The sequence below is a fragment of the Scleropages formosus genome, chromosome 5, assembly GCF_900964775.1.
Source record: "Scleropages formosus chromosome 5, fSclFor1.1, whole genome shotgun sequence".
Classification (NCBI taxonomy): Eukaryota; Metazoa; Chordata; class Actinopteri; order Osteoglossiformes; family Osteoglossidae; genus Scleropages; species Scleropages formosus.
This window is the reverse complement of record NC_041810.1, coordinates 29,249,408-29,274,326: the sequence shown is the minus strand read 5'-3', so window position 1 is coordinate 29,274,326 and position 24,919 is coordinate 29,249,408. Positions and strand designations below refer to the sequence as shown.

The window sequence follows — 24,919 nt, the reverse complement described above, 5'->3', positions numbered from 1 at the left end:
CGCGCTCAACTCGCTCCAGCAGAGGAAGTGGCAGCAGTTACAGCAGCGGCGAGTGACGCCACCGTGCGGGGGCGCGCTACCGCCGGGGAGCAGGGCACGGCGCAGGGATCGGGAGCCCCGCTGGGGGTGACTTTGTGTGTCTGTCTGTTTGTTTGTGTGTGTGTGTGTTTGTGTGTGTCACACGCTGTTCGTCGACTCCCCCCGACGCGTCGCCATCGCGGCCCGACTGGCAGCGCAATCCCGCAACACGTCGGCGCTCCGCTCGGAGCTCGATTAGGACTTCCTTGAGTTGCGCGGAGGAGCCCGTCGCGCGGCCGCTCGCGCGCCCCGCCGAAGCGAAGCAGGCTCTCGCGGTGCGAGGAAGGGCGCGTTCGGGCACGCTCGCGCTCCCTCGCTCTCTGCCGCGCGCCGGGGGGCTGCGGGGACTGGAGGACCGAGCGAACGACGGACGGACTGTGAGAGAAAGGCGCGAAGAGGAGCCGCGGCGCGGAGGGAGCGCTCGAGCGACCGAGCCCACGGCGGGGACACGCTCGCGCGCGCGCGCTCACTCGTCGCTCGCGCGCAGCATGGCCACGGAGGGGCTCTACGAGGTACGGTGAGGCGCAGTGCTGCGCTCGTGCTGGAGCCGAGCACTTTAAGTAGTAAGAGCGGAGTAACAGGAGAAGGACGCCGCTGCGCCCCCGCTCCACTCCACTCCACTCCCCCCCCGCCCGCGCGCGCTCCCGGTAATCTGGCGAGCACGCGCACACTTTAGCGAACTGTACCGTGTGTACGGGGAGAAAGAAAGCGGACAGTAAGTGTGTGGTGGGGGGTGTACTGGTGACGGGGCGCAAGGGAAGTGTGTGTGTGTGTGTGTGTGTGTGTGTGTGTGTGTGTGTGAGAGAGAGAAGTGCAGGAACTGCTTTGAGTTTGACGTGTAAGTTAGTCAGTTAGTGTGTAACACTCGTAGGACGTGTTTCTGTGTAACAAGTGGTGTAGGGAGTGTGTGCGCAGAGTGTGTGGGATGTGTGTGAGGTGTGTTTGAAGTGTGTGCGGGGTGTGTGTTGTGTCTGACGTCTCGCTGTGCGGTAAACTTGTGGTTTGTGCAGTAAAGCTGTCGCTGTACTTGTGGGGATCCTGCTGCTCCAGGGGGGAATGAAGATCATCATCATGGTGATGATGATGATGATGATTTATGATGATGATGATGATGCCATCAGTGTCGACTCTCCCTTCCCAGCGCTCCCCTACGCCCGTCGAACGCAACCGCTTCTTTTGGGAGAGGAACGGCACCGTGTGGTTCATCCGGACTCTTACCCACCCATCTTCTGAACAAAATTATTCTCGTTAATAATAATATTATTATTCTTGTTGACCTTTAGCTGACCTCTTTGTCCGAGGCAGTTGATACTGTTAGGTGGTCACCTTTACGTGTGTGTATTCAGTGCCCATTCAGTGTAAGGACCTTGTTCAAGAGTTCTACAGCAGGAAGCAGGATTCAAACCCAAGATCTTCTGGGTACCCGTGCTTTCAGAAAGTACACACACACACACACACACACACACACACACACACACACACACACACACACACACACTGTCAGAACCGCTTGTCCCATATGGGGTCGCGGGGAACCGGAGCCTAACCCCGCAACTCAGGGCATAAGGCCAGAGGGGGAAGGGGACACACCCAGGACGGGACGCCAGTCCGCCGCAAGGCACCCCAAGCGGGACTCGAACCCCAGACCCACCGGAGAGCAGAACTGTGGGCCAACCCACTGCGCCACCGCACCCCCTGCTTTCAGAAAGTAGTTTCTTTTTTAAATCTTTTTTTTTTTCAATCCTATATGTACAGTATATATCTTATTGTGTTTGATGAAAGCAGATGTTTTAACCTATTTGTAGACAGCCTGAGGGCTGTTTTCCCTTTTTTCAAGTTAGATTAAAAATTTCTTTATATTTAAGGAAATATATAGATGTAAATGTAACACACGCTGGCTGAAACCGCTTGTCCCAAACGGGGTCGTGGCAAACCGGAGCCTAACCTGGCAACGCAGGGTGGGAGGGGACACACCCAGGACGGGGTGCCAGTCCATCGCAAGGTACCCCAAGCGGGACTCGAACCCCCCGACCTGCCAGATAGCGGGACTCGGCCAAACCAGCTGCGCCACCGCTCCCCTCGTGTAAATATAAATATATTCAAAACATTCTATAGTTTCTAAAAATATAATAACAAAAATATTACTGTTAAAAGGCTCTTTAATGAGTGCATTTATTCATTTTAATCATACAGTTATTAAACAGTGTTTATTTAGAGGTCTTTGTCTAAGGGGACTTTGAACTTACAACCTTTGCGTGGAAAGGCAGCAGTTCTAACCTTTCCACAAAGACAGCTGATAGTGTGGTGGTTAGAGCTGTTGCCTTTGGCCCTGAATGTTGTGGGTTCAAATCCCATCTCCAGGTGTGGTACCCTTGAACAAGGTACTTACCCTCAACTGTTTTTAACTTGGATGAAATAGAATATGGTGCCTGACTGATGTGGCTTCCACGGTCCTTGGTGCGAGAGTGCTGCATGAGCAGTGTGTGGTCGCGACTCTGCATGGCTTGCGCTTCAGGGAAGAGCCTGGTGCTTTATTGTCACTGTACATGTGATGTGGTCTGGAACCCGAACCGCTGTGAATGCTGGGTAGAGACACGAGCTCGAGCGTTTAACCGTCAGTTCACCTCGGACGGGTGGCGGAGCTTTGAATTGACGTTCGGGCCACGGAAGGTACGACCTAAAGCCCTTCTGGGCTTCTTGTTTGCGTTCAACCACGTGAACCTTTCTGTACCGCTACAAGAATCAAAGTGACATTTGGCTCTTTTTTTTTTTTTTTTTGGAGATTTTATCTTTTTTTTCCCACCATGTGCCATAGTTAACAGTTGCAGGGCTGGGAACTTTGTTTCTCGTTTTCTGCTCGCAGCGGCGGTTTTAGACGTTGAGCTCTATGGGGTATTAACTGTGTTCTTACTGCGGTCAGAGGTAAACGTAGAAATATCAACTATACCAAATTTATCCAATAAAAATGGATAATGAAATTACTCGTTCCATTATTTTTTTTAAAAAAAGTTTAAAATTTTCAGTTTGGTCAGGGCCCATCCGTTCACCCCAAAATCACTCTAAAATATGCTTAATATCATAAGAAAAAAAAAAAAATGAAACAAAAATTTTAGTTTTTTCATGGTGTGTTCCAGGAGAATAATAAAAAAATAATTTTTTTTTTTCCACAAATCATGTTTGAAAGGTGCGATAAAAGGGCTTGAATCTAAAAAGCTTCCCTGCCATTCTGTTTTATACTTGTAGTACAAGCAAGGACAACGAATTTAATTTTTATTTCCTTATACTTTGTTGAACTTTTTTTCTTCTTCTTTAAATTATACATAATTACAGGAATTAGTTTTAAGATTTGTCACTTTATGGTTGCTATTATTCTTTCTAGGCCTGTTTGCTGCAGCCGTGATGGCGGCGTCATGACCCCCCATCGAGCACACATGCTCTGAGCCTGTAGGGTACCGCTATCACTATTCCTGCAGGGTGTTGTATAAAAATTTTTTTTTTTGAAGAAATATATTTGTACACTATTTACAAAGGGGCTTCTGTATTTTTAATTTTATTTACACTATTCACGAAGGGTCTAAGAATTTTTAAAATATTTTTTTAAATAATTAATGCTAATTTTGATACTATTCAGATTAGGTTTAGTGTAAGAATTTAAAAGAAAAAAAAATGTCATAAAGTAAACTTTCTGCGATGGCGTCCATGGACTGGCTTGAGGAACGAAGGCTGTGTGCCACATTTAAATAAATGAATAATAAGGAAATGAAAGTTGGGTATGTGTCATCTGCGGAAAGTTGGTAGCATAGTAATCAGCGTTACTGCTTTTGGATCCTATCCTAAGGTTTCAGGTTTGAATCCCACCTCCGGCCTTTGTACCCTTGAGCAACGTACTTACCTTAAATTGCTCCGGTGAAATTACCCAGCTGTATAAATCAGTGTAACTTTAGTGTTGTAAGTTGCTTTGGAGAAACATTTCAGATAAATGTAATATTCCGGGTTTAAGTTTCAGGCTCAGTGTGATGAAGAGTAATGTCTCATTGCATCTTGTTTACTCAGCAGACTTCCCCTTCCTGCGTGTCTTAGACCTACAGCTTCTGCTGCCTCTTTTCATAAGTCAGCCACGTTCCCTGTGTGAAATTCAACAAGTGACCCCGCGGCTGTAACCTTTACTCCGCGGCCCAGTTTTTTTTTTTTTTTTTTTTTTTTTTTTTACCCGCTGCACCCGTGTCATCATCCCAATCTCTCGGGAACATTTGAATGAAATATTGGTACCATTATGCACAAGAGGCACAGCGGGTGGTGACGCGTGAAAGGGCTGAAGCTGCGAGAGAAGCTAGTTGGCAGTTTTGTGGTTTGCCGTTATTCGTACGAAAGGCACGTTGAAAACGCTGTACAGGCGGTCCCCGATTTACGATGCTTTGACTTACGATTTTTTCGACTTTACGATGGCGAGCTGGCGATAGACATTCGGTACAAAGCGTACTTGGAATTTTGAGTTTTGATTTTTCCCGGGCAATCGATATGCGGAGCGATACTCTCTCGCGATGCTGGGCGGCGGTTTCGCGGAATGTAACCCCATCGTAAATTGGGGACCGCCTGTGTATTAACCCCTTGGATGTCGCCTAGGCAAGGATGTAGTGTACACTGAGTGTGCAGCACTTTTCAAGAAACTAATCAGAGGTGCTTTTACTGAAAGCCATACAGGGAAGGTAATTATTCTCATATGAAATATTAAAATAAACATATGAACTCTAAATCATAAAATAAATTGATAAAATGAATAAATGACTATGATTTACACCCCGATCCTACTTACCTACTTGGTTTAATCAATACAACTTGGGGTTCACTTAATTTTACACCTGCGCTACTTGTGTGTTTCTGCTACACACACGATTTCATCTAAAGTAACATATGGAATTGCTCATTACACACCTTTTATGGCACATGGGAAACGCTGATTCTCACTAAATAGCTATTTCATGATAAAACTCAGAGACACAAGGGGGTCTGAATTCTTAATAACTCTTAGAATTAATAATAATTCATAATAGGGGTGATCATTATAGGCTGTATTTGTGTGTTGGGTTTGATTAAATATTAACAGCTATGCTTATTAAATTGTAACATTTATGAAAGAGTGTGTTCAGTGAGAAACACAATTTGAACTGCATTTTTATGCAGGTAGTGTCCTGATTGCCATCTTTTCGAATTAAGAGCATCCCGTTCCATTAATTCATATATTAGACAGTACTTTTTGTTGGTACTGGGGCCTAAAAGTAGTTTTAAAATTAGTTTGCGTTCCACTCATTTCTTCCCATGTATTTGAATAATAAGTCTGCATTCAACTGCTGTTTTCTTGGACGTTAAATTTTTACTGCGCTGTTGTACGATTGTGTTGTACCCTTGACATATTTTCATAACTTTCTACAACTTAGTTTATCCAGTTGATAACCTGTTGAACTGTTTTGTGAAATATGTTCATTCTCAGGCTAAAATCATAAATCTGAGACCGAGTGAATGAAAATTGTTTTGAAGTGTTCATATTTGTAGCAATATACTGTCATTTAATGATAATTCCATGGCAGCTTTTTCAGATTATACTGAAGGATAATAAAATTACTTTATTCTTTAACTCGGGGGGTGCGGTGGCGCAGTGGGTTGGGCCGCAGTCCTGCTCTCCAGTGGGTCTGGGGTTCAAGTCCCGCTTGGGGTGCCTTGTGACGAACTGGCGTCCCGTCCTGGGTGTGTCCCCTCCCCCTCCGGCCTTCCGCCCTGTGTTGCCGGGTAGGCTCCGGTTCCCCGTGACCCCGTATGGGGCAAGCGGTTCTGAAAATGTGTGTGTGTGTATATTCTTTAACTCCTTGAATTTGCCCCCCCCAATTAGTTTGTCACATCCCAAATTAATGATGATTGCTTTAGAAGGACAAAGAGAACGCAATTTTAACGGCATAAATCAGCCCAAACGCAACGAAACAAATGAAGGGGGGTCTCTCTGTTGACGTCGTTCTCCGAAATATCCGAATAGCAGAACCACACAAATTCGTCTCTTTAATTCTGCGTTTAGTGGATCGAGGCGACGGAATGAAAAGTGAGGGATTTTTCTGCTCGTGCTTTTTCCGGGGGCAGGTTTTACAGCGCCAAGTACCCTGGTCTGTAAGCGGTCACTCGGAGAGTCTCGCCACGCGCCGTCGGCTTCGCGTCGGTAATGTCAGCGGTCCAACCGGGACGCGAACGGGCGTAGGCGAGCTGGGCTCGTTCATGCAGCTGCAATCCTGCTTGAAAGTATGTGAACCCTGTAGGGATGCTCATTACTCTTGTATAAAATATAAAGACATTTGCATGTTAAAACCCGTAGGCTTCCGCGGTTGGTGTCAACTGGCTGGGAGTTTTGTACTTCTGGATTAAACCGCGTCGTGCGGGACATTGGTTCCAACGTTTCGCTCCTCCCGTCGGAAGCATCATCAGGGAGCTACGACATCTTGTTTTTTTCCAAACATTTACATTACTTGAGTGGCTGTGTGAAAGTTTATCCGTCGATTCAAGCTATGATCTCAACATTAAAGAGCATGAACATTTACCACATCACATGAACTTAAGAGACGAAACAGAAAAATAAAAATAAAATCTAAATCGTAAAATGAATAAATGACTGTGATTTACACCCCTGATCCTACTTACCTACTTGGTTTGACCAATACAGCTTGGGATTCACTCATTTTTACACTTCGCTACTTGTGTGTTTCTACTACACGCACGATTTCCTCTAAAGCAACACATGGAATTGCTCATTGCACACATGTCATGTCGCATGACAAACGCCGATTCTCTCTAAATACCCGTTTTGTGGTGAAACCGAGTGACACGCTTTGGAGCAGCGCTGTATGCATGTTACTTTCTCCCATCGAACGTCTGGAGGGAAACAGAGTTGCATTATGAGCACGGTGTAGGTGCGCACTATGCGTAAGTTATTTTTAGACCCGGTGAGGGGGAGTCCCTGACCACTTGATCATCACATTGCCCCAACTTGACAGCGAGGTAGAAACAGTGTAACTTTTGCATGGTTATTTATAAATGCACACAATCTACAGATACTCATCTTTGAACGCGCTTTGAAATTTCCCTTCATTTTAACAGACGCTACTCTTCTGGGGTTACATCGGTAATTGCAGAATATTATACGGGAAGTTGATGTTCATAAACATAGATATTCGCATAAATCAAAGAACATCCCGGAAGTAGTAAGTGCACATATAATGAGGCAGTTTCTAAAGTGACGCAGAAGTCAGCCGCATTATACATAGTTATTTCTAGATTATAACAAAATAAGATCGCGGTGCACATTGTACATGAATGTGAATTATAGCTGAAATTTTATTGTATTTGGGGGGCACTAAAGCAGTAGGTGGGAATCAAACCTATGATCTTCAGGTCTGAAGGTGAACAGGATCTGTTCTTCAGCTGTTTTTGCTTTGTAATGGACTGGGCCACTTCACATCCTTTCTGTAGTGTAATGGTCTCGCACACCGAAAGGGTGTAGGGTCGCGTCCCATGGACGATTTTTGTAAGGTGGCTCTTGCTCCCGTTCTTTGAGCAAATGTGTGTTCTGCTTTTAAGCTTTAAGTTGTTTTGGCGATTCCACTAGCCCCCCGGGGGTCACTCGTAAGCAGCCCTTCCGTTGCATCGCATGGGATTGAATTGGCTCTATGTAAATTCTTTTCAGGGTTGTGTTTCCCAGCTCCTATCCTGATTCTGCACTGCGTGTCTTCACATAATCTTTTTTTTTTTTTTTAAAGTCAGCTTTAAGCAAATACCAGTTAAGGTAAAACTATGATTTCACAGAACAGCCGTGTCAAGAAAAAAGTGCTGCGATAAGTTGTATAAATGAGTTTTCTTTGTGTACGTTTAAGTATATTACGCTCAGGTAGAGAAACACACCAAAACTGGGTATCTGGTGGCCAGTCCTGTCCAAAAATGATTTTTGCCCTGTGATTTTAAATAAAACATATTTTGAGTTGTTACATTTCCCTTATGTGATTTTTTTTTTTTTTTTCTCCCCCCCCCCCCCCCCCATTTTCAGGGGCATTAAGAGATGCTTTAGAATCCCAGTAACTGGTTATTAACAGTTTTTTATAACGGTCATTTGGAAGTGCTCTCATTACAGTTGTAAATTCCACTTTACACCAACTGCTGGGTGGCATTGGTGCAGTAAATAGTAAACGCCTTGCCGAAAGGTGTTACATCATTTCCTTTCACAGGATTTGAACCTGCAGATGTTGGTGCGACCCCTCGGAGGTCCCGTGGGGAGCGGCGCCGGCGTGTCGCGTCCTCCGTCCGCGGAGCGACGCCAACCCCGAGCCCCGCCCTCTTGGTTGGGTGTCAAGCAGCATCCGAAGGCGGTGAATTGTTGCCGCTCTTGTCACAGCGCTTCTGTTCCCTTTAGTGTCACCAGTAAACAAAGGAAGGGTTCTTTTATTACAGCGGATTATATTTATTGCAGAATAATTTGTGGCAGCTGACACGGCATTAGCGCTTCCGCTGCACATAACGGGAGACGGGCGCCGTTTCTTCACCCGTTTCATCTCCGTGCTCCCATCATGCTTTCCTTCACCGATTAGGATATTTGTGATCCGTGAGCAGGGATTTCAACCGGTATCATGGTAATCTTAAAGGTAGGTTGTTGCTCTCCAAGGTGCTGAAAAGGTTAGCAATAAATTTCTGGTAGTGTATCGGGGTGCGTGCATGCAGTTGCGCGGACGGTAACACGCCGTGGGTTATTTAGGCTTGCGAAACACGTGTCTTTGGGCTGTGGGAGGAAACCAGAGCACCAGGAGGCAACCCACACTAACGTCGGGAGCACACGCGAACACAAACGGAACAGGGATTGCACACACGTTCGGTTGCGCAATCCAGGCGCTGTGAGGCACCCGCGCTACCCGCTGCGCCGTCGTGCCATTCGTGCGAAACCCCACATCTGAGCGCAAACTGAACTCTTCCATAGACCAACGTCCTTAAGTTGGAGCCTCCAGGTTGCACTCGGCTCCCAAGTCCTCCACTGAAATATTGGGAGAGTTTATGTCCTTAACCGATGTTCCGGGTGTAGTTCTGGCCGTAATTAAGAATGTGCTCTGAAAATTTGTACTCTCGTGGGCCAGCAACCTGCCCTAAATCACTCGATCCTGCAACCGCGTAAGCAAAAGTAACGCTTCGGTCTTTCGCAGTTTGGAAAATTCATCTTCGTATTCATACATGCAAGATGCACGGAGTAAAGTCTGCATAACGCTGTGAAATGTTTGAATACTGGTGTTACGATGCGGTGCTTTTGCTGTTTTGCTGAGCTGTAAACCCGAAGAAAGAAACTTGCACAGCCGCCCTTCCTGTCCACAGTTGTTATCCATATGGCTCCATTACGGCCAGACGGAGGTGTTCTGTGTTTGCAGAAATTGCAGTTCAAGTTGTACTGTTTTTTTTTTTTTTTCTTTTCTTTTTTTTTTTTTGGAAGCAATCTGAGCGGTCTGTAGTTTTGTCTTCCGTCGCTCTCAGTCCGGCCCTGGAATGCCTTTTTTCCGCACGCGCTGCAAGTCGTCATCCTCTCGCTATTTTGGCCTCTCGCTGTTTTTGGTGTGATATGTTATATATGGAGATTTCTTGTGATGTTTTTTCTTACAGTGGCTGTGCATTACTGCTTCTTGAAATACGTGTATTTCTTACATTTACTTATTTAGGAGACGCTTTTCTCCAAAGCGACTTCCAACGAACCCTATGTAGTGTCGTCAGCCCTTATTCACCGCGGTGACTTACACTGCTAGATACACTACTTACACTGGGTCACTCATCCATACATCAGGGGAACACACACACACTCTCTCTGTCACTCACACACTATGGGGGAACCTGAACAGCGTGTCTTTGGACTGTGGGAGGAAACCAGAGCACCCAGAGGAAACCCACGCAGACGGGGAGAACATGCAAACTCCACACACGCTGAGCGGGGATCAAGCCCACGCCCTGTTGCACCACCCAGATGCTGTGAGACAGCAGCGCTACTCGCTGTAGCGCCATGCCGCCCCTCTTGGCTCCTACTATTGTTCAGTGACGTAGACAAGATGGGTCCCTTGAAGGTTTACACGTATTTGTTTAGCTTCTGTGCCATTGGTTTGGTTTTTTTTTTTTTTTCTTTTAAATTTTTAAAAATTAGGCCAATGTTAAGTAGAAATGTCATTACCTATATCATTATTATCAATTACTTTTGGTGCATTACCTGCACACTCAAAGTCAGAGTCAAGTGCCTTAGTTGAGCATGGTGTTGGTAAATACATGTTGTGATGGTTCCCCGATCCTTGGTAGACATTTAGACTTCTCCAAAGTGTCAGCGTATGGATCCAGATGTTTTATACTCTGAGTGCTGTTTGTTTTTTGAGGGTCGTGATTCTTTTTGACTGTGTCAGGTGAGAAGGCTGCGGTAACGCTGGAGCAGGAGAGCAACGGGGCGTTTATTACGTTTAAATTGGGGTTTGCTAATAAATGATAATCAGATGGCACACTTGCGTTCATTCATTTAGCAGATGGTTCTCTCCCAAGTGGACAACTGGTAGTTTAGTGGTTAGACGTGTTGCCTTTGGACCTGAAGGTTGCTGGTTTGATCCCCACCTCTGGCTGTAGTACCCTTGAGTAAGGTACCTACCCTAAATTGCTCCAGTAAAATTACCCAGCTGTGTAAATAGGTAAATAATTGTAATCTTAACATTGTAAGTCACTTTGGAGAAAAGCATCAGCTACATGAATAAATGTAAAAGTGACAAATAGTGACTGGTACGCGGTATTTAGCTGACACGCTTATCCAAGGTAACCTGCAGCGCTGAGTGCTCCTTTCGTTCGCTAGTGCAACACGCGCTTCTCGTCATTTAGAGTCACCGGTGAAACTGAAACACGTTTGGAATGTGGGAGGCATCCAGGAAGAAACCTTGTACAGTTTAGTACATTTTCTTAATGATCACTGCGGAGAAGTGTGTTTTTTTTTTTTTTTTTTTTTGCTCAGCTCCCAGCAGTTATGTAAATGTTTCCCAGTTAGATAGGAAGTGTCTTATTATGAAGGCAAATGGTCCCATACCTTTTAGTTAGAGTTTTCATTGATAATGTTCTTTATTATGCCTTAACAGAACAAGCGAGTAAGTCCTCCCCAGTTCTTCTATCAACCATGGTATCTGTATGCTTAAATGTGTTTCACTGAATACTAAAGTGATGCTTTGTGCCTGTTCTTTTAGAATTTGTTTTTGTTTACTTGTAAAACCATGCCGTCATCCTAAACATCCCGTATTCTTCCAACTGCATTGTTTCAATGACTATAATTATCTCTGGGAATCACTGTTATTTTGCAGTAGATATTCTGTGATTTGTTTGCATGCTTAGCAGTCAAAGTCTCTCTCAGATTTCATCGTCTAGTGTTTTGCTCCCCAGGTGGAGAGAATCATAGGCAAGCGAAGAAACAAGAAAGGGAAGACTGAGTACCTGGTACGCTGGAGGGGCTATGACTTTGAGGACGACACCTGGGAACCAGAGACGCACTTAGCCAACTGCGTAGAGTTCATCCACGAGTTCAATGGCCAGCATGGCGAACGACAGCGAGAAGGTGCGCTCCCACGTTCCGCACGCAGCTCCTCCAGCCCTGCCGGTGAAATAGCCAGCAGTGCCCGCAAACAAATACACAGAACCCATCAGCATAGCGGCAGTCCGGCTGCGGCCAAATCCGCAGATCCCACCGCTGCCACCACGAGCTCAGGGGCCGAACGGCAGCTGACCCCGGATGACGGCGCTAAGGGCGCCGGATCTCAAATGGAATCCCAGCTGATAATCTCCGGTCAAAAATACAAACGCTCCAGCCACCTAGGAAGCGCTGCCACCGAGCTAGCGGCCGCTCACTCCCTTGGCCCAGGCCGGAAAAGCATGGACCTGACAAAGACTGGGATCAAAATCCTTGTACCCAAGAGCCCCATGGAAAACCGGGTAGAGGCAGAGGAGTCACCTAGCGAGGCGGCCCAAAGTCTGGAGCAGACCGAGCAGGAGCCGGACACCGTGCCTCCAGAGGTGGCGCTCCTGGAGAAGCCGCTGGGGGCCCCGCTTGGTCCCGGGGAGGAGAGGGCGCGCATGGGAATGAGACCACGGGCTCACGGCACCCTACCGCCGCCACAGGTCCCCATCACGCCCGCCGCCGTGTTGGCACTCAGCGGGAAAGGTAGGACCTTCGGTGGTGGTGTTTACCGTTACAGGTACAAGTTTTGTGCTGAAGACCATTGACGGAGGTGCGGCACTACAAATTTGTCGGAACTGATGCGCGTTCCCGATGCGGCTTCCCTGAAAAAATTGTCCGATTCGGAAGCGGTAGAGCTGACGGTTTCATCATTAGGGATGCGATATTTGCGTTCGGAATGTCGAGCAAAATGTCTCGGAGCTTCTGCTTTCTAAAACACTGAATTTTAAAGTCTAATGTAGAAAGGTTGAGAGGAGGAATGGATTAATGTAGCACATATAAAAATCACACACGCGCGCTTCCATTCATACAGTGATTGGGGAAAACCGGTGTTCCAGATGTTACATGTCTGATGGAAGCGTTCAGCCTGCAGTAACCCTGTCAGAATTATGACTCATATAATTAAATACTGCTACATGTAATGAAAGGTTTTGAAAGTGCCAGCAGGTTTTCAGAGGTGTCATTAACCCAGAAGCCAAAACCCCTGTGGACCAGCAGCACTGAAACCCACCTGCTGCCGCCAGCATCCAGGGAGCGGTTGTGCGGAGAGCAGACAAAACAATGGAGCCACCGAACAAAATCGAGAATTTCTAGACACCAATTAGGAGCAGGGCTGACGTTGCTTTCACGAGAGTTTCGGTGCCGTCGCGCAGGTCCTGCTGCGTATGTTCTGGGGGGGGGGTCCTCCAGTTATTTCAGTGAGGAAAGGTGTGGAAATTAAGAAAAAGTGACATTGCAAAAGGATGGATGAAATATCTCTTTAAAGAGTATTTCTGCCGTACATTTATTGGAAGTACAAAGTTGCTCAACCTGTCGTGCGCCTGCTTGCTCAGAACTGTGTTTTACGCTCCGCTCATTTGGATATTACGGTCCAGGTAGCCACCTGATGTTTGCACTATTGTACTATTTAATGAGTGATACGCTGTGTGAATTATTTACTATGCGAAGGGGCAGCTGAAAGCCTCCTGGTTCGAGCCGCTGCCTTTAGATCCAAAGGTTGCCGCTTCCGATCTTAACCTCCAGCCGTAGTACCCTTGAGCAAGTTGCTTACCCTCGGTTGTGCCGGTAACATTACCCTGCCGCACAAATGCGTAAATAATTGCGAGTTGTTCGGAGGAAAGTGGCAGATGAGTGTGAATTTACAAAAAAATTATCTCCTTTGACATAAGTTGCATAAAATCAGTTTCATCATTCATCAGTAGGTCATGTGGTAATAGGGGAAACGTGGATTTCTACACAGGTTATTGTGATATTGCTCCTCCTTGTGCCTGTTGGTCAGTACGAGCGGTGCCGAAGCTACGACTGACCAGAGCTCATCTGCGCTTAACCCTTGCCTAACAGGGTGAATTCATTCAGAAATTACACTGATGTGCACATTCCTGTTGTGAGGACATCAGATTACCATTACTTTTTATGGGAACACTAACTCTCTTGTGGGACAGCATTACATCATTGGGGTATGTTAATGGAGCGGCTGGCAGCGTAGTGGTTAGAGCTGGCCGCCTTTGCGTCCGAAGGTCGCCGGTTCCAATCTCGTCCGCCTCTGTCGTTCCCTCGATCAAGGCGCCAACCCTAAATTGCACCAGTACAGATTACCCAGCTGTATAAATGGGTAAATCACCTCCGTTGCTTAACATTGTATGTCACTTGGGAGAAAAGCATCAGCTAAATTCTAGCCGATAATAATTACAACACTGTACCACAACCGTTAATTCATTATCCGTTGACAGCGTATTTTCACATAAATTTTATTTTTTATCGGCTTTTTGCATTGTGTTCCCCTTCACCGTCCGTCCTTCCAGGTACGCCGACTGCTTTGGAGGCTGTGCTGGCCAATGGCACGGCAAGCGCGCAGGGCGCGGTGACTAACGTGCCCGCGGCGACGGCGGCGACGAAGCGACGCTTTGACGAGTGTGTCGCCTTTGACAAGCGACTGCGCTTCAGCGTGCGCCAGACCAAGAGCGCCTACCGCTACCGGGACCTTGTGGTGAAGAAGCAGGACGGCTTCACGCACATCCTCCTGTCCACAAAGTCCACGGAGAATAACTGTCTGAGCCCAGAAGTGAGTCACGCTCTTGGGTAGAAGCCGAAGGCAAATTTGCAGCGCGCGATAAAGTAAATACGGTAAAATCTAACGTTCGGTGAAGAGCTCGGCCACGGCAAATTATTCGCGAGCTTGGCTGGAACCGATATTATATTCGTAAAGTGCGCCATGGTGCCAGAGAAGCTCGAGCAGGCGGTAAAAAGCTGAGATTGTCATGTTAATACCTGCGCCGTCCATTTGGTTTGGCTGGAATTATCCTTGTGTGTGTTTACAGGATCATTATGGCCTCATGGTACAGTGCGTTTATTTTACCTGTACTCTTCATTATTGAAATAGCAAATGTGTTCATAATGTGGTTTCATCTGGAAAACACTCTATTATAACAGACCGTCATCTCGCGTGGGAACTGGGTATTGACATGGCACAGAGAGCAAAATTGCCTGTAGCCTCTTCGCCATATAAAGTCCGTGGGAAATCATAGTTACAGAAAACAATAGCAGGACATAAAAAAAAATAAGCAAAACATTTATTGAAAAGCATTGTAATTACTCAAAGAAATGACTAAAAATAAAAAAAAAAAACAAAAACACTCTGATACACCCTTTACATTAAGCTACTTAGTTATGTCCAGAAGTGGAGCTTATGGGTGCTTTAATCCTTATATTTGTTTTACTATTTCTATCTTCTCCTAACTCACTTTTTTTTTTGTATAGAAGAAGGGGAGAAGGTCAAGTGGTATTACGCAGGTGTGCAGCGTTACACACAGGTGCAGTCACATAGTACTATCTAATAAGTTCCAGAAGGGTGTCCTGACATTCCAAAATTCCCTTTGGATGTCGTGCGGACCAAATGTTACTTTTTCAAACGGGAAGATGTAACGCATTCCACGTACACTGCTGGAATTGTCTAAGCTACTTAACTGTGGCCTAAGGGTTAGGGTTACTTTCGTCTTCATTTTTGTTGAACTACAGCTGGTCCCCGACTTACGATGGGGTTCCGTTCTGCGAAACCCATCATAAGTGGAGAATATCGTAAGCTGAAAATGCACTTAATATGCCTAACCTACCGAACGTCATAGCCTAGCATACGTGCGATGGCAATTACCGGCTTGCCGCCTTAATGCTGGGCTATTATGTTGAGTTTCTCCTCAAGAGGAATTGTCTTCCTCTTCTTTTTCCCACCAGTGGCAGGAGACGCAGATGGGCGTTTCTGTCACATTATGGATGCGCGACGCACGCCTCTGTGTGACAGACTGGGAGATGCCCAGCATCGCGAGAGAGTATTATACCGCATGTCGAAAAATATGGCCAGCTCAGCATCGTAAAGTCGAAAAAATCGTAAATCGAACTAGCGCAAGTCGGGGACCGCCCGTTTTTCTAAATTCAAATTCTCCTACAAAGTCGAGATGAATAACATTTTACCTAATTGCCACGCTGAGGACTGCCTTTTTTGGTTTTCCCTTTATTTTGCGTAACATAGCTCTAATAGAGAAGAGCGCGGAATGTCGTCGCGTGATATTTGGTTGCGATGTGTGTGCAGGTGATGAAGGAGATACAGAATGCAATGACCACAGCCGCGGCAGATGACAGCAAGCTGGTCCTGCTCGGCGCCGTGGGCAGCGTCTTCTGCTGCGGCCTGGACTTCCTGTCCTTCATTCGCCGGCTCACCGACGACAGGAAAAAGGAGAGCACCAGGATGGCCGACTGCATCAGGTAAAGGCGCTCGTGCCGCACGAAGTGAATCCTTGGGAGACTGTAGCGTGCGATCGTATTTTTGTTCTGACCCTATTTGTATGTGAATGCATTACCCCCAGCGGTAGTGAAATGTTCCGTTTATTGTTTAGGAACGCAAGTGGGACGAGAAGTTTGTTTTTTAAAAAAAAAAAAAAAAAAAAATGATGTTCACCATCTCCTCTTCGCTGGGTTGAGTTCTGTTTTACGCACGTGAGACGGTGCCACGTTACTTCTGTGCGTCAGGTGCTGCGGCACAATGAAATAGTGGAGTCGTAGGAGCGGTAAGGGGACAGCTGGCAGCATAGCGGTTAGTGAGACTGGCTTCGGATGCAAAAGTTGCAGGTTTGATTCCCCCATCTGGCTGTAGTACCCTTGAGCAGGGTACTTACCCTAAATTGCTCCTGTAAAATTACCCGGGTACATAAATAGGTCAATAAATGTAGGTAACTTAACATTGTAAATTGCTTTGGAGAAAAACATCAGATAAATGTAAGGTCCCCACAAAAATGTATGAGGCGAAAAAGCATAGTACGTTGGAGAAAGTATTAAAAGCGTTTCATCGTACAATCCGACTATAATTGTACCGGCCTTGAGGAAGCAGCTGATTCCACACATAAACGTATTTGTCAGCATTTAGTCACTGTCACAATCAAAAACCATAACAAATCAAGTACCTCGGCCTATTTGCCGGGTAGTTTCGGTGAAAGTTTTGGATACAGCTATAATAAAAATACCCTCAGTGAAATCTGCTTAGAAGATTCAGGAGATGCCGTAAACCATGTGCTGCCCCTCCACCTCTCCACTTACTCCCTGTCCCCTTTCTGAGTGTATTTGCAGGCTATTTTTTTCTCTGCAGCAGAAATTTCAGAAAATAGAACGGCAAAGAAAATGCAATTAAAAATAAACAAATACACTCGAAAATATTCAGCTTAAATGCGTTGGCAGAATATTGCACGGTGTAAAATGTTACTTGCTTCCCGGGCCAGGTCAGAAAGCAGAGTTCTTGTCCGTGGGGGGAAAACAGTCCTTTGGTCAGGTTAGGTTTTGCGCTGCAGTCATGTTCTGTACCAACTACTACCAACGACTAACCCGGTACAATATGTGCGAAAAGCTGTGATGGTGCTGGTAAGAAAAGATGCACAACTATGGAAAGGACGGTAAAAATAATAACAAACAAATTTAGAAAAAAGTCAAGAGTTTTCTACACAAGTCATTAAAATGCCTTGAAAGTTTATGGAGCAGATTGGAGATTAGGACAGAGGTGGATCTGAAAGAGAGGTGTTTTGAGGCTCTTCCTGAAGGATGGAAAGGATTCAGCAGCTCCGAGTGAGAGAGGGAGCGCTCGTTCCACCGCGCCAGAGCAGAAGCGAGAATTTTCGGGACGAGACTCACCAGGACCTGAGCTCAACACCCCTGCTCCAGTAAAACTCTGCACTGTTGGTGGAGCTGAACTCAAGATGACGTTTAACTCGCTCTGAATCTCTCCATAAAAGTTAGCCATTATTAAGTTAAATAGTGACAAGTTTGTCGTTCGGTGGTTTATACGATTCCTCGGTATTTTTTTTTTTTTACACGCATCTTTTGTTACGTTTTACTGTTTACGTTGGCAAGAGAGCGATTTAATACCTCTTGTCTGTTTACTTGTTTATATTTAAAAAAATTGCAATTATGAAAAGCGGTGAGGGTGCAGTAAGAGTTTTGTGTCAAAAATAGCCTGTTTTGTTCTTCAGAGGCTCCCTCGTGCTCACGGGTAACACACACACACACACACACACACACACACACACACAGCAGTGTACCAGGTGGATTTGGTCAGCACCTCTCCACTTACTCTCCAGTTTGTGCTATTATAAGAAAGTAAAAATGCACACATGGAGGCCAACTGGGTACCAACGAATCCTTAGAGGAGGGACTGTTTTGACTGGCCGGGTGGCGCCGGTCCGAAAATACGACAATAAGGTAAAAATACTGTATCCTAACGCTGCTGCTGTCTGGCCCTGAGCACAGTCTCGTAAATTGCGGCGAAACGCGCATCAGCCGGAGTGCTCCAGATGTTCGGCTGGTGCAAGAAACGTTCGTCCGTTAAGGGAGGGAACGGGCGAAGCCGGCGTCCGCGTGCGGGCTCGCGCCGCCGAGGTGAACAATTGGAGCGAAAACATGCAACGGCTTTTTCGGCTCAGGAAGTTCTGGCCTCAAGAAGGCAGCCAGGAACAAAACCTCATTTCCTTATCTTTTGATTGTAGCGCGGTGGGAAAACGGTCTCGCCGCACCAACGCGCCGGGTGCCGAACATACTTCTCGGGGCGCCGAAACGCTGCCGGATAGGAGAAGGGAGCGAGAAGAGGCCCTGCCCGCGGGGGGGCAGCGAGACCCCGCATCGTACACCCGAACACATTCTCCCGGAGCGACCGTGCAGGCGCTTGCCAGGCTCGTGCGACTGCTCTCTTTGCTTGCGGCCGACGGTTCGCGTCCCGACGTTCGAGTCGGGCGGCGGCGTCGTCGTCGTCGTCATCCAGAACCTACCCGAAAGCACCTGCGCCACATTTCCGACTTGCTGCACCGAGCGCCCACACGCTGCTCCCTTATCATAAAAGTAGCTAGTTTATGAATATAGTTATGGATGTATGCGGTGGCTGGGAATGTAGTGGTTCGAGCTGCTGCCTGTGGACCCGAAGGTTGCGGGTTCAGTTCCCACCTCCAGCTGTAGTACCCTTGAGTAAGGTACTTACTTTAAAGTACTCCAGTAAAATTACCCAGCTGCGTGAATGGGTGAATAATTAGAAGTCGCTTCGGAGAGAAGCGTCAGCTGAACGTCATGCGCCGTACGGACTTTTTGTATCGAATTCAGTTTTGCGTTTGCTGGAATTAGGAGATTTAATATGCACTCCCTGAGGAGGCGCAGCGGGTTTGGCCTGCGCCTGCTCTCCGGTGGGTCTGGGGTTCGAGTCCCGCTTGGGGTGCCTTGCGATGGACTGGCGTCCCGTCCCGGGTGTGTCCCCTCCCCCTCGAGCCCTGCGCCCCGTGCTGCCGGGTTAGGCTCCGGGTCGCCGCGACCCCGCTCGGGGCGAGGGGTTTCGGCCAGCGTGCGTGTGCGTGTCAACATGCGCTCGCCGCAAATGTCGAGGGAAGATTTCCGCAATGCGGGCCAAGTCTTCTGGGAAAAAAAAGCAAAAGAGGGTATATCCAGTACTCGCAGCTGTCACTGTTTGTTCTTTACAGAATATTGTATATGAGATCGAGACACGGATGCGTTTAAGCCACAGATCTCCCTCAGCGTGTGAACAGGGCCATGCAAATAACACACGTACAGGGTTACTTTTCGGGCTCGATGGAGAAGTTTCAGTCGAACGGGAAATTATCAGTTTGGTTTTACCTTTATTGACCATACGGTTTTTTTTTTTTTCCCCCTCTCTTAATGTTGTGGCTGCACATTTGGTGTTTTTTTTTTTTTTTTTTTTTTCTTCTTTCTTTTCAATGTCAACAAGAGTAGCCGTGTGAGAAAAGGTCTCCGGGTAACAAAGCAGCGTCGGTTTGCTTTGCCTCCCAGCCTTTGCTCTGCTCCGCTGCGCCGGAATGAATCTGCGCTCTTTCTCGCGCTGAATGGCTGGAAGTAAAGATTTCTCCCCATATACCTATTCTTCCTGTGCCTCGGATCAAAAAGGGAGAGGTTTTAGCTCACCGACGTCACACGGGGTTGCGAAAGTCGAAAGGCGGCACTTAGATCGAAACCGTTCGCAGCCGCGCTCGCGGAACGGGCGACGTTTCAGCTTAGCGGCGTGGACGTCTCGCGACTCGCGCTCCGGTGGTACGGAGCGCGCCGGTGAGCCCGAGTTTCCTCCCTGCCCCTCCTCAGGTCTTTCGTGAACGCCTTCATCCAGTTCAAGAAGCCCGTCGTCGTGGCTGTGAACGGGCCAGCGGTGGGCCTGGGCGCCGCCATCCTGCCGCTGTGCGACGTCGTGTGGGCCAACGAGAAGGCCTGGTTCCAGACGCCGTACGCCGCCTTCGGCCAGACGCCCGACGCGTGCACCTCCCTCACTTTCCCCCGCGTCATGGGGGTGGCCTCGGTGAGTTGGCATAGAAACGAGATTCTTAGGCTCATGGTCGTCCTCCAGGCTTTTCTCCTCTCATCATCCTTGGAGGTTCTGTTTTTTTTTTTTTTTTTTCTTTTTTTCCCCTCCGTTTCTTTCGTATTTTAATGCATCGCAACCTTCTTTCGTTTCGCATCTATCCGTTGCTCCTCCCTGCCGCCGTCTCCTGCTTTGCTTCTTTTTCTGCCATCGGATTACTTTCCAAATCGCAGTGGAACGCGAACACGGAATTACATTTTATATAGTAATTGTGATGTGCTCTGGGATTCCCATTTTAAATCCCTTTCAAGTCATTAAATGCGGGTGCTGTTTTATTTAAAAAAAAAAAAAAAAAAAAAAAAAAAAGTTCTCTATAGAGCTGGTGCTGTATCTGATGAGGCCTGGATGCAGATTGGAAGCCGTGGTGTGGTGTACAGAGCTCCGGAGGGCGGCAGCATATCAAAGAGCACATTGAGTAGTTGAGTCAGATTGCGGGGCTCCAGTATCATGTGAACCCCTTGTCTCACTCCAAATTAAAAAAAAAAAAAAAAAAAAAATCAGCGTACTCTCTACTGTAACTTCTAAGTACCGAGTTTCTATCCAAAATGTATGTTTATACACTTTTAATCCTTCCCTCCACGTAGAAGTTGTAAAAAAAAAAAAAAAAACTGGCAGAGATCAGAGATGCTCAGATAAGACTTTCTTTCTGTGTTTCCGTGCGTTTCCACTTACGAGCGTGTTCGGAATGCCGTTGTTCACCTGACAAACAGCTCGCTCGTTTTTAATTCCGAAAGAGGGAAACGGAGCACTCGCCTGTGAAGCACTTTTTTGAGAATCACAGTTTAAAAAAAAAAACACAAACTGTCCAGGATCAGGGTAAAACATCAGTTTCCTTCAAAACACAATAAAATATAAATATGATAAAAATAATAATAAAAAAAAAAAAAAAAAAAACACTTTCTCGAGTTTTTTTTCCCGTTAACAAAATTTCCTGTTGTTTAACTGGTGTTCAAACTGCATTTGAAGTCTTGTAAAAATCTGGGCCAAAGCAACTCGGCATTTGAAATGTGGTCACTGATAATGAACGAATGAATATATAACGTTAAAACACAAGCCGGCAATAAAATGTTGGCTGTATTGTTGCCATGTGAAAACATTTAATTCAGGTTTCATTAATGTGACATATTTTATCCGGGAACCAATTATTTTGCTCAGAAATATTACTAGTATTACTCCTACTGTTATTACCAAGAAATAAAAGTAATTTGGCTCCATCACAATGGGAATTCAACTTGCGCTGTTCCACCAAGAGACGAATTAAGCCTTTTATTTGAGGAATGTGTGTAATTAGAATATGTTTTTTGGGGTCATTTAATGAGCAAGGGTGTATAGGTTTTTTTTCTTATTATTTTTTTTATTTTTTAAACTCCCGCTTGATGCTGTCTAACCCTGTGTACAGTTTAATATTTGAAATAATTTATAATTAACAATTAGTACACATGCAGCGGAAACGAGCGTATACCTCGTTCTCCATGCGCAATTTCATGCCCCCGATGCGAAGCGTCTGCTGAACCAGCGGTCCTCGAACCCGCACTGAATGTCTGTTTCCTCCCCCCCCCCCCCAAAACAGGCCAACGAGATGCTGCTGAGCGGCCGCAAGCTAACAGCCCAGGAGGCCTGCGCCAAGGGCCTGGTGTCCCAGGTGTTCTGGCCGGGCACATTCAATCAGGAGGTGATGGTGCGCGTTAGGGAGCTTGTCACTTGTCATTCAGTTGTAAGTCATCCTCCAGTTTTTTGTTTTCTTTCTTTCGTGGCATCCTCTTGCCACCCCCAGCTCATACCCACAGCACCCCCGTGTGGTTGTTATGTCATCCCTGCAACGGTCACGGTCATTATGCTCGATATCACGTCACTTCCACCGACATCCGAGCTCAGCCTTCACCTGGAAACGTACCTCTTCTCTTACTTCATTGGTGGTAAAGAAACTGAATGGAAGGAGCTGGCATGCAGATTTTTGCCACGCGTTGGCCACCATGCCATTACTGTCACTCTCGACATTAATTTCTTTCACCCGGTTGTCCAAAACTCATGATCGCAGTGGCACTGCTGAGCGTTCGGAGTGTCTTAAATATATTCGCCCCAGTTTGCACCTTCCCCGATTGATCGTACGAAGGTTTGCTAGTCGTGAATAGCACAGCACTCCAGCATGTGTTTTCACACATTTGTGTTCTCCCTGAGCGTATTCCTTCTCATAACCCATTTTCCTCCCTTCCCTTCCCTTCCCCTCCCCTCTCCCCCGTTGTGTACGGTTTGGATGGCGTTACCGGCACTCAGGTGCTGCGGGAGTCCAAAGCTCTGCTGCGTGGCACCAGCAGGGCAGCCCTGGAGCAGGCCAACGAGCAGGAGTGCGAGGCACTGAAGCGGGTGTGGGGTTCACCACAGGGCATGGACTCCATCCTGAATTACCTGCAGAAGAAGATTGACGGGTTCTGAACTGCAGCGCGCCACCCTCGCGACTCCCTTTTCGAACCGCCCAAGGAAGAGCGACGGGCCGAGTTCACGCAAGATGCCGGGACACCTGCCTTGCGTTCGTCTAATCGTCACTGCAATGGGAAGCTCATCCAAATATGTGAGAACTTTAGAAAGGGCAACCTGGGCTACGCCATCTCTGGGGCCCAGAGGAGTCCACGCTTCTGACCCGGGCTTTCGCTACCCGGTCCGCCGTGACGGATCGTGAGGTACTGCCAGGCTACAGCTTTTTGTATTTTATTTACCTCAAACGGGGACGTCTCACGTTGGCTTTTTTTTTTTTTTTTTTTTTTTTTTAATTGCTCCTCCTTTTTGTAGACAGTTGTCACGGAAACAGAATTATGCCTTTCCGCTTTTCTTAATCCTTTGGATATATTAACTTCCGTTGACTCGTGCAACCAGACCCAGCACACACTGTAAAGTTTGTAAGAAAACTTAAGCTTATTGTAGGTAATACTGAAGATTGGCTTTTAACGCTATAGCTCTGTATGTATATATAATGTTTTTATATTTATATCCAGCGTTTTGTTGCCGTTTGGTTGAGAATAACTTTTTATGTCTTCAGGGCTTTTCCTGCATTGCTTCCTTCGGGTCAGTTACACCAAATGTTTTTTATTGTTACTTAAATTTTGCCTTGCTTATGCTTGAAATATTTGAAGTTTAAAAAAGGCGGGGGGGGGGGGTAACTCCCGTCCTTGCAAAAAGAACGTTCGTTCGGTACTGCTCAGTAGGGCTACGTGAATCCGGCAGGCCAAAACGTGATGCAATACGTGCACGTATAAGTTTTATCTGTCCGTTTTCACTTTCGTATTGTGCGAAACCACATGTTAATGAAATTCTGTCCGAAAGAAAATTCCGCTGACTTCGGAATTTTTTAAAAAAAGAGTTTGTTCAGAATTTTCAAATGCAACGGCCGTCTCGGATTTTGAATTGGCAGGGATGGTTAGGGTCAAATCGTTCGACTACTAAGTTTATCACGGTAAAGTCAGCTTGAAGACCAGCTCTTGTGTTGAGATGGCCTGGTCAAGGTGAGGATGCTCCGCTCTGGGTGAAAGGTACTCTTGGAATGTGAGGTGTGTCAGTGCCCTTCGAGGGGTTTCGTCTTTGCGTATAATTTAACTTCTACAAAAGGTGCGGAAGCACGCGATTAAAAAGAGGACATTTCTCAAAGTTTTTTTCCAGTGATGCCGCTTCCACCAACATCATTCTCACACTGTTCCTTAGCGCGGTGCGGGACAGACTTCGTCCCGAGTGACACCCCGGTGGTGTCCCTCGTCTCGTATTCGCGTCGGTGTGAGATTTAGCGCCGAGCTGTCAGCTCCGACGCACCGGCGTCGGGGACCGAGTTTCACGAGATGTGCGCACACTTGCGTCTCCTCGAGAACGAATCGAGAATTACGATGGCTTCACGTTCGCAGTTTATTCTTTTCCCAAACTTCCTTCCTGTCACAGTGACGTGCAGTTAACAAGTGGAGAAAGTTGAGAAAGACTGGAGGGTGCGAGATGGTCCGTTACAGTGAGCAGCCTGATCCCGGCGGCTCGAGGGTGCGAGGTCTGCGTATGGGCTTTCGTTGCCAGGATGTCGTTCGGAGGAGTAGCTCTTCCTCGCCTCCTTTGGGCAGGCGGCCGCGGTAAGGGCTGTGGTACGGCCCGGCGAACTCCCGCAAAGGGCCGTACCGCACCCGTTACCACATACAGTGACTCGTCCTCGTCTCTGGAGACCATGTTGGACGGCGTCTCGCTGGTATGAAAAGAAGGGAAGGCATGATCCGTATTTTTGTATGTCAGATAGATTTGACTCATAACACCCTGCCCCAAACAGAACTTGTGTTAGTTTGCCTCAATGAGTGGTACAATATTTTTCCATCTCTGGGACCTACTTTTGTTGTAGTTGAGACTATATATAAATAATATATGTATATTGTATGATATGTAAAGTTTTTTTTATAGAATAAAATATTCAGCTGTAAAGTGGGTTAAATAAAGTTTTGGATTTCATACCGAGGCTTCTTTGTACTGGAGTGTTTCGGTGTGGACGGATGTCTAACGTCCGCGTCGCGTCCAACTTACCGAAACAGGAATGACAGACAAATGGCAAAGCTTTGCGTTCTCAGCGTTCAACAATCAGGACTTCAGCTTTGCGATCCCTGAATTTTGCATTGCAGAACAACTATGCAAATATGGATTATGCACACCAACAGAGCCAGGAAGGTACATCAACGCTG

The 24,919-nt window shown here is 46.7% G+C and overlaps 1 protein-coding gene across 3 annotated transcripts; it reads left to right on the top strand.

Moving 5' to 3' along the window:
• On the top strand, positions 1 to 24,919 carry LOC108942401 (chromodomain Y-like protein). 3 transcript variants are annotated; one of them, XM_018765755.2, is made up of 7 exons: positions 11,143 to 11,275; positions 11,533 to 12,307; positions 14,125 to 14,384; positions 15,906 to 16,078; positions 19,952 to 20,162; positions 21,796 to 21,939; positions 22,500 to 24,919. In XM_018765755.2, exons 1-7 carry the CDS (start codon positions 11,174 to 11,176, stop codon positions 22,656 to 22,658), a joined length of 1,824 nt encoding a protein of 607 aa, XP_018621271.2. In that variant the 5' UTR covers positions 11,143 to 11,173; the 3' UTR covers positions 22,659 to 24,919. The 3 variants fall into 3 exon arrangements, with proteins under 3 accessions (XP_018621270.2, XP_018621271.2, XP_018621269.2); XM_018765754.2 differs by lacking the exon at positions 11,143 to 11,275 and adding an exon at positions 1 to 590 and having other exon boundaries at positions 21,796 to 22,575; XM_018765753.2 differs by having other exon boundaries at positions 21,796 to 22,575.